Genomic DNA, 14,229 nt, shown 5'->3' on the forward strand with positions numbered 1-14,229 from the left:
TATTTAAAACAACGAACTGTTCATAATGTTCCCTGATTAAACATTATGCACTGACTGTATGGAACATTCTCCACAACCCAGGGGTATTCTGATCCCTGAGGTTGCCTGGGAGCACGGCCGCGAGCCTGCTCTGTGGTGGCACCATCAGTCCCCGGAGGCGGGAGGCGGGTGGAGCAGCTCTGGCTCCAGAGGGAGACTCTCGCCCTTCCTGTGGGGCAGAACCAGCTGGGCGGCTGAACACACAGGCCTGGAGTCAGGGAGATCTGGCAGGAATGCCGGGTCTGATTCCGAGCCAGCAGCTTCACCTCTCTGGGCCTCAGTTTACGTGTCTGTGAAGTGGGGTTGTTGGAAGGAGTCGATGAGATCAGGCTGGACATCCAGTGCTCAGTGCTCGGCAGACTCTGTCACGTTTGCTTTCTCCTCCATGAGGGCAGCTTGCAGCTGTTGGAGCAGCAGGTGGTCGGGGGGGAGCAGGCCAAGAACACGGACCTGAAGGAGAAGCACAGGCGGCGGAAGCGGTATGCGGACGAGCGCAAGAAGCAGTTGGTGGCGGCCCTGCAGAACTCGGACGAGGACAGCGGGGACTGGGTGCTGCTCAACGTCTACGACTCCATCCAGGAGGAAGTGAGGGCCAAGAGCAAGCTGCTGGAGAAGATGCAGAGGAAGGTGAGGCCCTGGGCTCAGGCCGCGCCCCCGCTGGCCCCGCCCCCACACGCAGGCAACGCTGGGCGGGGCCTTCACACCCGGTCTTGACACCTGCGTGTATGTATGTATTCGGTACCTGCTGTATGACACGCCCTATTCTGGAAGCTGTCACGGTGACAGGTGCGTCTCTGCACTCTTGGAGCTCACGTTCCAGGGGGAGTGTGTGTGTGTAAGAAACAACGCAGCAGAGAAAGAAGCAAGAGACCCTAGGGAGGGGTAGCCCGATGAAGAGAATGGGGGGCTGGCAGGAGGTAGGGGCGGCTTTATTTTTATGTTTTTACTTTTTTTTAAGTACCAATGCCCAAATCACAAATGCACAACTGAATTCATTTCCACAAAGTGAGTGCCCTGTGCAACCAGCACCCAGATGGAGGCACTGAACATTAGCAGAACCCCAGAAGTTCCTGGGGCCACCTTAGATGGGGGGGACAGGGCCGTTCTGGTGGAGGTGGTGACTTCTCAGGTGGGACCTGATAGAAGAGCGGTCTGGGCCGAGAGACCGTCCAGTGCCCGGAATGAGGTCCGAGGTTCGGGGAACAGAAAGGCAGCTACCCGGCTGAGCTTGGGGAGTGAGGACAAGAGGAGAATGAGGCTGTGCCATCTGTGACGGACACTTGTGTGTCGTTCAGAGCATCCTCCGGGTGATCTGGGCCTCATAATGTCCTCCTTGGCCACCTGCTCCCCCCTCCTCATCCCCACTCAACACAGGCGACCAAGGGATCTTGCCAAAGCATAAAGCTGATACTCTTTCCTCTTTAAATGTCTTTAGTTTTAAATTTTTCTTGGCTGTTTTCATGCCTTTTCTTAATACCCTTTATGTCTTTAATTGAATTTGGTCTTTCTTGTACTTTGGTCTACATATCTTAAGTTTTTAAAAAATTCTGTCCTCGTTTTGTGTTAATGTCCCACTTGACATCTTCATTTTTGTCCATTTCAAGATTTTGGATTTCTGATTTGAAAATTTCACATCTGTGAGTGCTTGTTTAAGGAAACTTTATTCACATTGGGGTGTTGAGTTATATTTTTAATCTGTTTGGTTCCGTGTGCTTGTGCTTTGGGGGGAATTTTCTCCTGCTGAAATGCTTTGATTTTCATTTTCTATATCTTACAGTAGCTTTGATTAGATACATCTGCTCTCTTCTGTTTATTTTGTAATGTCTTGTTTTTCTGCACTCTCAGTGACAATTGAATGCAGAGGTTGTTGGAGGATGGAGGGAACAAAAAGTACCCACCAAACTAAGATACCTTGGGACAGAAAAATGAGGCAGGCAGCTCCATATAATCAATGGATCAGTTGATTATAGGGTAAGGTACTCACAGGGTGGGATTGGGCAGGTGACAATTTGGAAGCATTCGCAGCTGCGCTCTGCAGCACCGAGGGGCCATTGGGACAATTCTGTATTTACCTAGCATGTGGGGGTAGGTACTTGAAAACAGGAAGAAGAGCACTTTTAAGTCAAGATTTATGAATGGGTAACTAGTCTTGTGGGCAGTGGGAATGCATCAGGGAAAGTCTTCATCATTGTTTGGAGACTACCAGAGCATAGAGGCCACCTGGACTTAATCATAGTTAAACAATATCTATTAACTACAAAGCCCTACACAGAAGAGATTTACTACCCTGTACAGCCCTAGGTAGGGTCCGTGAAAGGACAAGAGGAACTGAACGGGCCCAGGATGGCATCAGTTATGCTAACAGCCATACAGAGGTAAAGGTTCTGGGTGGCTTGCTAGGTTTTCCTATTTGATAGCACACTCTTCTGGCCATATGGAAGCGCAGCTTTACATATAGAGCTTTTCATTAGTGTCCTATGGCTGCTGTAGCAAATTACCACACATTTAGTTGCCTGAAACAACACAGATTTATTATTTCACAGTTCTGTAGGTCAGATTCCAGGTAGAGCGTGGCTTGGTTTCTCTGCTTAGAATTCCACAAGGCTGAACTGAAGGTATGGCAGGACTGCATTTCTTTCTGGAGGTCCTAGGAGAGAATCCATTTGCAGATTGTTGACAGAATTTATTCCCATGTGGCTGTAGGATTGAGGTTCCCATCTCCTTGCTGGCTGTCAGCCATGGTCATTCTCAGTTTCTGGAGGCAGCCAGCATTTCCTGGCGCCTGTCCCCCTTCAAAGACAGCCTGGACGATAGAGTTCCTCTCCTGCTTCCAATCCCTTTTTTTTAAAATGGATTTAAAAAAAAATAAATTTATTTATTTAATTTATTTATTTTTGGCTGCATTGGGTCTTCATTGATGCACGCGGGCTTTCTCTAGTTGCGGCGAGCAGGGGCTACTCTTCGTTGCGGTGCGTGGGCTTATCATTGCAGTGGCTTCTCTTGTAGAGCACGGGCTCTAGGCGCGCGGGTTCAGTAGTTGTGGCGCATGGGCTTAGTTGCTCCAAGGCCTGTGGGATCTTCCTGGACCAGGGCTTGAACCCATGTCCCCTGCATTAGCAGGTGGATTCTTAACCACTGCACCACCAGGGAAGCCCAGGAAAAAGTTTTACAAAAGAAGTACAAAACTTATATTCAAAAAACTATAAAACATTGTTGAGAGAACTTAAGAATACCTAAATAGAAACTTCCCTGGCGGTCCAGTGGTTAAGACTCTGCACCTCCACTGCAAGGGGCATGGGTTCAATCCCTGGTCAGGGAAATAAGATACCCTGTATGCTGCGCAGCGTGGCCAAAAAGAAAAAGAGAGAGTGAGAAAAGGATACCTAAATAAATGGAAAGATATACCATGTTCATAGATTGGAAGACTTAATTTTGATAAGATGGCAATACTTCTCAAATTGATCTGCAGATTTCAAGGCAATCACTCTCAAAGAACCAGCTGGCTTCTTTGAAGAAATTGACAAGCTGATCTTAAAGTTCATATGGAAATTCAAGGGACTCAGAATAGCTGAAATAATCTTGAAAAGAACAAAGTTGGAGGACTCATACTTCCTGATTCAAAATTTACTACAAAGTTACAGTAATCAAGGCTGAGTGGTACTGGTGTAAAGACAGACATATGGAATCAGTGGAATGGAACTGGGGGTCTAGAAATAAACCCTCACATTTACAGTTAGTTGATTTTCAACAAGGGTGCCAAGATGATTCAATGGAGAAAGGATAGTCTTTTCAACAAATGATGCTGGGACAACTAGATACCCACATGCCAAAGAAAGATGCTCGACTCCAACCTCGTGTAGTATACAAAAATTAACTCAAAATGAGTCAAAAACCTAAATAGAAAAGCTAAAACTATAAAACTCTTAGAAGAAAATGCAGGTTTAAATCTTTATTACCTTTAATTAGGTAATGCTTTCTTAGGTATGATACCAAAAGCACAAACAACAAAGAAATAAAAGATAAATTGGGCTTAATCAAAATTAAACTTTTGTAGGAATTCCCTGGCGGTCCAGTGGTTAGGACCCCACACTTTCACTGCTGAGGGCCCAGGTTCAATCCCTGGTCAGGGAGCTAAGATCCCACAAGCTGCAGGGCGCAGCCAAAACAAAACAAAGCAAAACAAAAAAAGAACCAGCAGGTATTTAAAAAAAATTAAACTTTTGCACTTCAAGGAACACTATCAAAAAAGAGAAAAGACATCTCACAGAATGAAAGAAAATATTTTCAAATCATATAGTATGATAAGATGCTTACATCTAGAAAATATTAAAAAAACGTACAACTCAAGAATAAAAGACCACCCAATTTTAAAATGGGCAAAGGATCTGAACAGACATTTCTCCAAAGAAGATATACAAATGGCCAATAAACACATGAAAAGATGTTCAACATCATTAACCATTAGGGAAATGCAACTCAAAACCACAGTGAGATACCATCCCATACCCACTGGGATGATTGTAGTAAAAAAGACATACAATAACAAATGTTGGTGAGGATGTGGAGAAATTGGAGGCCTCATATACTGTTTGTGGGTATGTGGAGCCCTCATACACTGCTTTGGAAAATAGTCTGGAAGTTCCTCAATTGCTTAAACATAGTGTTACCATATGACCCAGCAGTTACACTCAAGAACAACAAAAATATATCCACACAAAAAATTGTACACTGATGTTCATAGTCGCTTTATTTATTTATTTATTTATAAATTTATAAATTTATTTATTTTTGGCTGCCTTGGGTCTTCGTTGCTGCGTGTGGGCTTTCTCTAGTTGCGGCCAGCAGGGGCTACTCTTCATTGCGGTGCGCGGGCTTCTCACTGTGGTGGCTTCTCTTGTTGCGGAGCACAGGCTCTAGGCACATGGGCTTCAGTAGTTGTGGCACTCGGGCTCAGTAGTTGTGGCTCGCGGGCTCTAGAGTGCAGGCTCAATAGTTGTGGTGCATGGGCTTAGTTGCTCCGTGGCATGTGAGATCTTCCCGGACCAGGGCTCGAACCCGTGTCCCCTGAATTGGCAGGCGGACTCTCAACCACAGCTATATCTCAATAAAGCTGTTATAAAAATCATTGTGAATGATTACAAATGTACAAAAATATATTAAGATTGTTACCATGAATGCCATGTATCTACTATCTAGCTACATTCATGGAGCATAATTAATTTAGTTGAAGGCCCTGTGTACCCACCCCTCCCTGATGGCTCCCCGCCCACCTGTGTCCTACCAGGCATCCTCTGTTCTCAGGTGGTTACATGTGACTATCATTCCCATGAATTTAGTTTTAAATTTTTTTAAAATTTATTTTATTTTATTTATTTATTTATTTTTGTCTGCATTGGGTCTTTGTTGCTGTGCGCAGGCTTTCTCTAGTTGCGGTGCGCAGGCTTCTCATTGCGGTGGCTTCTCTTCTTGCGGAGCATGGGCTCTAGGCATGTGAGCTTCAGTAGTTGTGGCACGCGGGCTCGGTAGTTGTGGCTCACGGGGTTAGTTGCTCCGCGGCATGTGGGATCTTCCCGGACCAGGAATCAAACCCATGTCCCCTGCATTGGCAGGTGGATTCTTAACCATTGCGCCACCAGGAAAGCCCTCCCATGAATTTAGAACAGGCTTCTTTACTAATCAAACTGTCCCTGCTCTTTGCGGAAACAGATTGCGCCAAGGTGTCGTGGGGCTCAGGGAGGGCCTGGTTGGAGTTGGGGGTCCCCAGCTTAGGAGGCTATGGAGGGCCAGTCTGGCAGACCTGGGCAGGAGATCAAAACAATCTGGAACCCATGGTTAAATCAAGGCGGGTCTGATTCTTAAGTCTGGTGTTTGTCACATCATAACAGGATTGTGGCAGTGGGAGAGCAAGGACTGTTGAGTCTGAGAATTTATGCCTATTGCTTCTTTTAGAAAAAGAGTTTGTACAGTTCTCTGAGATCTTGTAGGACTGTGGTGACTACAGTGTTATGTGTGGAGCCTTCTGAAAGGCTCCTGAATAAAATGTATGAGTGTGGGATGAAGACTGAGGGCTGGCAGTGGGGGCTGATGATCAGCCTCTCTTCCTGCTTTCTGCAGGGCTGTGGACCCTGTAGGTGCTCATTTAAACCCTGAGTGGAGAGGTGGGAGGGAAGGTGAATGAATCAGTGGAAGGATGACAGGACAGATGGTGGAGATCAGAACGGACGGGTGAGGGGATCAGTGAGCAGAGGATGAGTGGCTGGCCGGCGGGGGAGGGAGCGGATGCAGAGGTCAGATGGATGGTAAGATATGTCCATGTCTTTCCTGCTCACTGCTTGTCATCCTTTGTTTTTAGCTTCGGGCGGCAGAGGTGGAGATCAAAGATCTGCAGTCAGAGTTTGAGCTAGAGAAGATCGATTACTTGGCCACCATCCGTCGGCAGGAATGTGACTTGATGCTCTTCCAGCAGCTCTTGGAGCAGGTGCAGCCCCTGATTCGCCGAGACTGTAACTATAGCAACCTGGAGACGATAAGGCGCGAGTCCTGCTGGGATGAGGATAATGGCTTCTGGAAGATCCCCCAGCCCATCATCCTAAAAACCAGCCTCCCAGTAGGTCAGGAGCTTTGCTGCACTGCCCCCCACCAGTTGTCCCCGCCCTTCTCCACAGTTTGCCCTCCTGCAGGCTGACGGGTGGCCATGCAGCTCTCCCTGCTGGCTGTGGGTGCAGCAGACATGTGACTCTGGGTACCCAAAATGTTGGGGACCTAACAGTCAGACAGATGTGGGTTGGGATTCTGGCTCCACCATTCCCTGTGTGACCTTCTGGGGACTCAGTGCCCTCCTCTGTGAAATGGGGATGAATAACAGCACTTTCCTTAAAGATTGCTGGGTGGCTTAAAATGTGTTAGTACACGTAAAACCCTTAGAGCTATGCCTGGCACATTTTCAATGTGTGGTACATTTTCTTATCGTGATCATCATTGTCATTATTTCATCCTACAATAACCCTGTGAAGGACAAAGATTTTTTACACCTGTTTTACATGTGAGGAATCTCAGAGAATGTAAGTGACTTATCCAAAATCACAGTCATAGCGGTGAGTTGTAGGCCAGGGACAGAAACGAGCTGTTCAGAGTTTCAGGCCTGGTTCACCTTCTGCTTTTGCTGCTGACCTCCTGTGTGATGTTATGTTGGTCAATGTCCCTCTCTGGGCTTTGGTTCCCTGATCTTCACAAAGAAGGGGTTGGAAAAGATGATCTTGAAGGCTCCCCCACCTCCACTGAGTCAGAGTAGGGTCAGACTTGCAGTGGATCCTCTCCAGCCACCTGCTGGCTCTGCCCATTCAGGGAGCAGCAGTCTCCTACATCCCACGGGGCCCGCACTGGTCCTCACCTGGTCAGAGGGTACCCATCCAGGTCCTACATCTCTGACGATCACGGATGGCACTGGCACCATCCCTACTGAAACTCCAGCCACCCCATTTCCCACAGTCTGCAGGCAGAGTGGCCTTTCTCCCTGCGCCCACCTGCTCTCTAGCCTGGAGGCAGGGGAGTGGCTTCTTTGGTCTGAGCCCTCCTGTTGTCTGTTTCCCAAAGCCAGCCCCTTGCTTGGGCTGGGAGGTGTCCTCCCCTGGCTCCAAGCCTGAGCCAGGCCTGAGCGTCCAGCCCCCCGTCCCTCTGGCCCTCATTCCAGGCAGCAGTGACCTCAGCTTCTGTTTTCTCATAGCAGTTTCAACAGGGCTACAGAACAGATCAGCCCGCAAAACCTCCACAGCGGACAACGGTGAACCAGGCACGGTAAGGTCTCTGGGAGAGCGAGGGGAGAGCTGGCACCGGGCAGGCTTGGCCCCCAAGGCGCAGTGGGTCAGCGCTGCTGTAGAAACTGGACTCTATTTCTGTCCACCTCATGATTAAAGTGGGGGGCTGAGCCAGGACCCTTTCTGTGTAATTCTTTGCACCCAGACCCTCCATCCCCTCTGGCCCTCATTCAAAAGCCCTTTATGCGCATAAAGACCAGAGGAAAAGCAGGGGTTCAAGGCAGCCCACCCTGCTGGTGAAGGACAGAAGCTTCAGCTTCAATCCCAGTGGCCAAGGAGTTCATTCTGGTTCCCTTGGTCCAGCTGGTACCCTTGGACTGAAAGCATCCTCAGAGTTTCCATAAACAGTCATTGGGATTCTGAAGTCACTTTATTTCATATCTCCCTTATTTTGTATTACAACAAATATATATCCTTAAAGCAGAGGTCAGCTTTTCTCTAAAGGACCAAACAGTAAATATTTTAGGGTCTGGGGGCCATATGGTCTCTGACACAACTACTCAACTCTGCCATGATAGCACAAAACCAGCCATACGCAATATGTAAACAAATGAGCACAGCTGCGTTCCAATAAAACTTTACAAGAACAGTCTGTGGGCCAGATTTGGCCCATAGGCTGTAATTTGCTGATCACTGCCTTAAACCATTACAGATATTTTGGAAAACCTACACAGAAAATACATTTGCAGTCATGATAAGGCCACTCATAGGTTAATGAATTCCAGCTAAGCATCTCCGCCTGAGCAACTCAGGCTGGTTAAAGCTCTGATTGGCTGCTTTTGATGCCTTAACTTTGTAAAAAAAAAAAAAAAAAAAAAGTGTTAAGTTGTTCCTGAAACAACCATTCTTAACCTGGGACCACAAATGGGTTATATTAGAATGCTTTTAGTTCCAGTAAGCAAACTAGGGAATTTGTTGGTTCATGTTAAGTGTACCAGTTTCAGGCATGGCTGGATCAAGGGGCTCAGCCAGTCCTGGTTCTGTGTGTTTCTTGACCTTTTGGCTCTGTTTCACTTGGAATCCTAGGTTTGGACTCAGGCAGGCTTTCTCCATGTGGCAGGAAAGATGGCTGCTAGCAATTGGTGATCCAATAGGAAGAAAGACCTGGTCTTTTAGAGCATCCTTAAACCAATGCGTGTGGCAAGATTCTGATTGGCTCTGCCTGGGCCATGGGCCTACTTTTGGACCAATGACTATATCCAGAAGATGTAGTTCTGTGATTGGCCCAGTCTGGATCACATGTCCAGCTGTGTAGCAAGGGGATGGGCAGGTGGGAGTGGTGATATTAGGGTGCTATGAATGATCACCCCACCAGGACCATGTCAAGTGGGGGAAGGGTAGTTCCCTGAAGGAAGAGATTCAGGCTGAAGAAAAGAAATCCACTATAGCACTGAAAAATACTAGTCCTTGGTGATAAAAATGTTGGGACTCCAGTTCTCATGATCATAAGTGAGCTCACGAGCTGAGTACTGTATTACCTATTCTGTGAATATATTGTGATGGGTTTAAGGGTGTGTAACATTGTCCTTGCCCCGATGGACCTTGTTTTGAGCTTTGCAGGAGGAACAAGGCACTTCGCGTCCCAAGGAAGATGGGGGTGGAGGGTGGGGAGGAGCATGTGTAGGCTTGGCTAATGACTGTGACCCTTTTGCCCTGAGCTGCCTGGATCCCACTGCAAGTGTCTGGGGTCTGAACTGTATGGTACACCAACGTGGGCAGTGAGGTTCAGGGCAGCCGTGCCACCCAGGCTGGCAGAGCCTGCTGAACCCTGGGTAAGGGCCCAGATAAGAACTGCACAAACAAGGGGTCTTAACTTGTGAGGATTTGGAATCTCAGCAGGAAGAAGACCGCTACAGGCTGATGCTCAGCCGGAGTGACAGTGAAAACATTGCCAGTAACTACTTCCGGCCCAAGCGGGCCAGCCAGATCCTCAGCACGAATCCCGTGAAGAGCCTCAGTGAGTACCCTGCCCACCTCCTGTCCCCCAGGCCCTCCCTGAGAGCTCTGGAGGATTTGGAGTCACACAGGCCTGGGTCAGAAACCCCTTTCCCTCTCTGAGCCTCAGTTTCCTCAGCTGTAAACTGAGGGGGGTATGCCTTCTCCTCAGGATGAGGTGAGATGAGGTGGGAAGTGCTCAGCACACAGCCTCCCCTTTCCTCCCCCGCTCCGTCTCCCGGTGGGGAGGTGCTGAGCTGGTCCTCTGTCTCCCCGACACGCAGAAGGTCCTCAGCACACAGCTTGGGCCCCGGCCTGCAGTTGTCTGGGACTTGGTCAGTTGCTCACCAGCTGCCTCAGATGCCAGTATGGTGACTTTCTCCCACTGAGCCAAGTGGGGGCAAACAGGATCACAAAAGCAAAACACACTTTTACAAGCAAGAATCGAAAATCACTTTGTTCCTCTGCTTTTAAAACTAAAATCAAAGGCCACAGAGCTTCCAATAAAATACCAATAAAAAGCAAATCTCAGTTCTACACAGAGGTTATTTGAGAGACAGAATGGGTGGAGTTGAGGAATAAGGAGGGAAAAGCTGGACAGGAAAGAAACTGACATCAGTTGAGTAGTTGGCATCGTGCCCATGTTGCAGATGAGGAAACTGAGGCTCAGAGAGAAGTGGCTCCCTAAGGTTATACTTCCAGGAAGTGGTGGAGCAGGGATTTGAACCAGGCTTGTGTGGCTTGACAGTCCAGGCTGCCTCAGCCTGAGGCTTTAAAACTCCATGCTCCCAGCCCAGACCCTTTGGATGCAGATGTAGTGCTGGGTCCAAGGACTCAACCAGAGCAGCTTCTCAGAGCTTGGGGTCCCAGCTGCGGGACCAGGGCCTCTGGCTGTGTGGGGGGTGGACCAGACTTTGCACCCCACACACACGGAGTCTTTTCTCTCCATCCTCTGTGCTCCTGGCTTACCAGCGCTTCTGCCCTGCTTCTCCACAGCACATCACAGCTCGCCGCCAGGCCTCAGCTCCCCACTTGGCAACAGCTCTACCATCCCACCCACCCAGGCCCCTGAAATGCCCCAGCCTCGGCCCTTCCGACTTGAGTCCCTTGACATCCCCTTCACCAAGGCCAAGCGTAAGAAAAGCAAAAGCAGCTTTGGCGGTGAGCCTCTGTGAACACATTGCCTGCTGCTGCCCTGCCTCTGGGCTCCGTGAGACTGCCAGGCCCCTCTGGGGAAGACCCAGCTAGGTCTCCTCCCACCTGCCCCCCACAGTCCTGGGGGCGCCCGAGGGGGCCCTGGCCCTGGGAAGGCACAGTCCCCTCCCTGCTACCCAGAGAGCCCACTCTGCCCGGGGCATGAGCTCCTTGGAGGCTGGACCATCCTTGGAGAGACGTACTCCGGCTCTCCACGCCACGTCAGTGTTTTCATCTGCCCGCCACTGTGCCCACCAGTGTTGTCCTGTGCCTCCATGGGCTCAGAAACCTCAGCTCTGCCTCAAGGCCTTCACTAGCAGCCCGATAGAGTGGGGCAGTGACTTCCACATGGGTCAAGCTCAATGTCTTGGCGATTGAAAATTGTGCCTCCATCTAGTAGGCCCCGCTTGGTGAGGAAGCCCTGTGGGACGGGCACAGGAGTCCTGGAGCAGCTGTTCCCGCGCTGCCCACTCCCAGCGGGTCTGCGGCCCACAGGAGGCCACTCCACATTAAGCTGCCCTAATAAACTGCCTTTAACTGATGAACTGCCCTTCTCTGATCCTCTGACAGCATCACTGGGGCCCCTCCCTGCCACTGCCTGGCCTTCATGGGGAAGCTCTTTCGGAGCAGGGATTCTTTTTTTTTGAAATTTATTTATTTATTTATTTTTGGCTGCATTGGGTCTTTGTTGCTGCACGCGGGCTTTCTCTAGTTGCGGCGAGCGGGGGCTACTCTTCCTTGCGGTGCGGGGGCTACTCTTCCTTGCGGTGCGCGGGCTTCTCATTGTGGTGGCTTCTCTTGTTGTGGAGCACGGGCTCTAGGCACGTGGGCTTCAGTAGTCGTGGCTCACGGGTTCTAGAGCGCAGGCTCAGTAGTTGTGGCACACGGGCTCAGTTGCTCCGCTGCATGTGGGATCTTCCCGGACCAGGGATCGAACCCGTGTCCCCTGCATTGGCAGGCGGATTCCTAACCACTGCGCCACCAGGGAAGTCCCGGAGCAGGGATTCTTAACTGCCTGTAGGCTCCAGGGTTCCTGCAATCCCCTGTAATTGTGAGTGTAAGTGCATTTTGTCTGGGGAGAGCATGTGAATGTGAACTGTCGTTAGATCCTCGAAGGATCTGTGACCCAGGAAAGCAGAGTCCTTGTTTTGGAAAATAGGGGCCACATCTTGCTGAGGCCCAGAGAAGACCCAGGTCTTGATGGCCCTCAGGGGCTGTGCTGGAACTGCATGTCCTAACATGGCCAGAAATGAATCCAGGCCACCACAGCTGCCTAAGACAGACCCATCCCTTTGCCCATTGTATCCCAGGCCTGCCCTGTGGGAGGGGCCCACAATCTGAGGGAAAAGTCTTGGCCTTTGGTGCTATCCTAAGCCTCATTTTACGCTGAGCCTCATCTGTGAAACGGGGATACCAACCTCATAGGGTTATCGTGAAGGTTAAATGAGATAGTGTGTAAAGTTCCCAGTGTGTAGCAGGTGCTCTGTGTTAGTCCCCCTAAATCCTCCCCCTCCATATTTTGTATTAATTACTGTGATACCTGCCACAAGCCACATGTCTGGCCCAAGGAGCTCACGCTCTGGAGAAGCTAGGGTGGAAGGTGATTAGGAAACTTTGGAGATCAGTCTAAGGAGAGTCAGGCCGCAGTATATACTTTGAGCAAGAGGATGTAAGATCAGGTCTTTATGGGGAACAGAGTGCCCTTGTGAAGGGAGCAGCAGTGGGTAGGGCTACCATAAAGGATGGAGAAGATCGCGGGGCTTAACATGGGAATGTGGGAAGAGGGTTCCTGGTGGAGGGGGCTGCATGAACAAAAGGCAGGAGGTGGGGAAGCTCAGGGTATGTTAAAGGTGGGAGGAGAACTGTTCCATGGAGGCCCTGAGCAGGGATGGAGAGGCTGATGAGGCTGCCCAGATGCGTTTAGGTGGAGACCTGCGTGAACAGCCTTTGGGTGCCCCTGAGCTGTGGCAGGCTGCTCAGCAACGGCCGGCACCATCAGGTCTGAGCTTGAGGTGGATTGACGTGGCATTGTGTGCAGAAGGGCAGGAGGGCTGGGCTGCGGGGCAGGAGCTAGGGGCGAGAGGCTTAACTGTCCGTGCAGCCCTAACCTTCCATGCAGGGGATGGAAGTAGAATCCGTTAAGGAGATGCACAGAGCGAGACTTTGACTTTTGCCCCCGCATTCTTGGCTTGGTGGACACGTATAAGAGGTCAGAAAAGAACGGCTACCTTCGCTCTCCACAGTTAACGTCACCATTTGCCCTGGGATTGTGTTTGGGACCCAGAGAATAGCTGAAGTCTTGGAGATGCTTGTGGTAGCTTTTACTTAGAGCCGTGGTGGGACTGAGGCAGGCCTGAGGTGAGCGGGTTGCCCCTGTGTCAGTTTAGAAGGGGCAGGGGCCAGCAGTATTGAGTGGAGGCTCAGCCTGGATCTGCACGAAGTGCTTCAAAACCCGCCCTAGTCCTCCCACGAGCCAAGGCTGTTCCAAAGGCACACAGGTAAGTAGGAGAGCTGGGCCTCGCCAGTGTCTATCGCCAGCCTAGGACAGTGGCCTGGAGACCAGGGAAATGTCCAGGTAACAGGGCTAGTGAGAGACGGGGATTGGAAATGAACTCAGCTAGAGCTTTTGATTGGTAGGCCAGTCCGCCGCCCATCCACACTGCCTCCAGTGTGGTCCACCAGGCCGGGGAGGACAGGCCCGCGCCAAGGCCCTGGACCCGTGAGCAGCAGGACAAATTCCCCACCCCCTCCGCGGTCCCTGATCTTTTTCCAACCACTTTCTCCCTGGAGACAGTGGGGGTGGGGCCTTGTTCCTAGTCGAATCTGTCCTGGGCCAGTGAAGACCGGGGAGGTGGCCCGAGTTGACGCCGCCACTGCCCCAGATCCTGTCCTGAACGCGACGGCTCAGACCAGGACCAATAGGTTGAAGAAGCGGGATCCGCCCATCCGTCCCAAGCTCCGGCGGGAAGCGGGTTCTGGGCTCCGGGCGGAAGCCCGGGATGGGCGGAACCAAAGGGCTATTAACCCTGTTGATTGGCCGCGGCAGCAGAGCTGTCTCTCTAGGATTGAGCCTTTTCCTTTCGAGAGGCGGAGCCGCGCGCCCCTTCCACCAATAGCGTTCAGAGTATCCTCCTCCTACCGGTGCACTTCCGGCCGCGCTCCCCGCTCCTCACCGGTCCGAGCAGCGGCTCCGAACGCCCAGCCCCGACGTACTCGGATCACTTCCGGGTGGTACTCCACGACCACG

At 50.6% G+C, this 14,229-nt stretch overlaps 1 protein-coding gene across 2 annotated transcripts in view; it reads left to right on the forward strand.

Moving 5' to 3' along the window:
- KIF17 (kinesin family member 17) overlaps positions 1-14,228 on the forward strand; it is a 46,910-nt gene extending 32,682 nt beyond the window's left edge. Inside the window, exons 12-16 of one of the 2 annotated variants that reach the window (XM_082448815.1) lie at positions 435-666; positions 6,392-6,650; positions 7,763-7,833; positions 9,690-9,810; positions 10,785-14,228. In XM_082448815.1, the coding sequence (XP_082304941.1) occupies positions 435-666; positions 6,392-6,650; positions 7,763-7,833; positions 9,690-9,810; positions 10,785-10,963 (862 nt within the window). In that variant the 3' untranslated portion in view covers positions 10,964-14,228. Of the gene's footprint in view, positions 1-434; positions 667-6,391; positions 6,987-7,762; positions 7,834-9,689; positions 9,811-10,784 lie in introns of those variants that run through there. The other variant, XM_082448814.1, reaches the window with a different exon arrangement.
- The last annotated feature ends 1 nt before the right edge of the window (position 14,229 follows it).

The sequence above is a fragment of the Balaenoptera physalus genome, assembly GCF_965194825.1.
Source record: "Balaenoptera physalus genome assembly, chromosome: 1".
Taxonomy (NCBI): domain Eukaryota; kingdom Metazoa; phylum Chordata; class Mammalia; order Artiodactyla; family Balaenopteridae; genus Balaenoptera; species Balaenoptera physalus.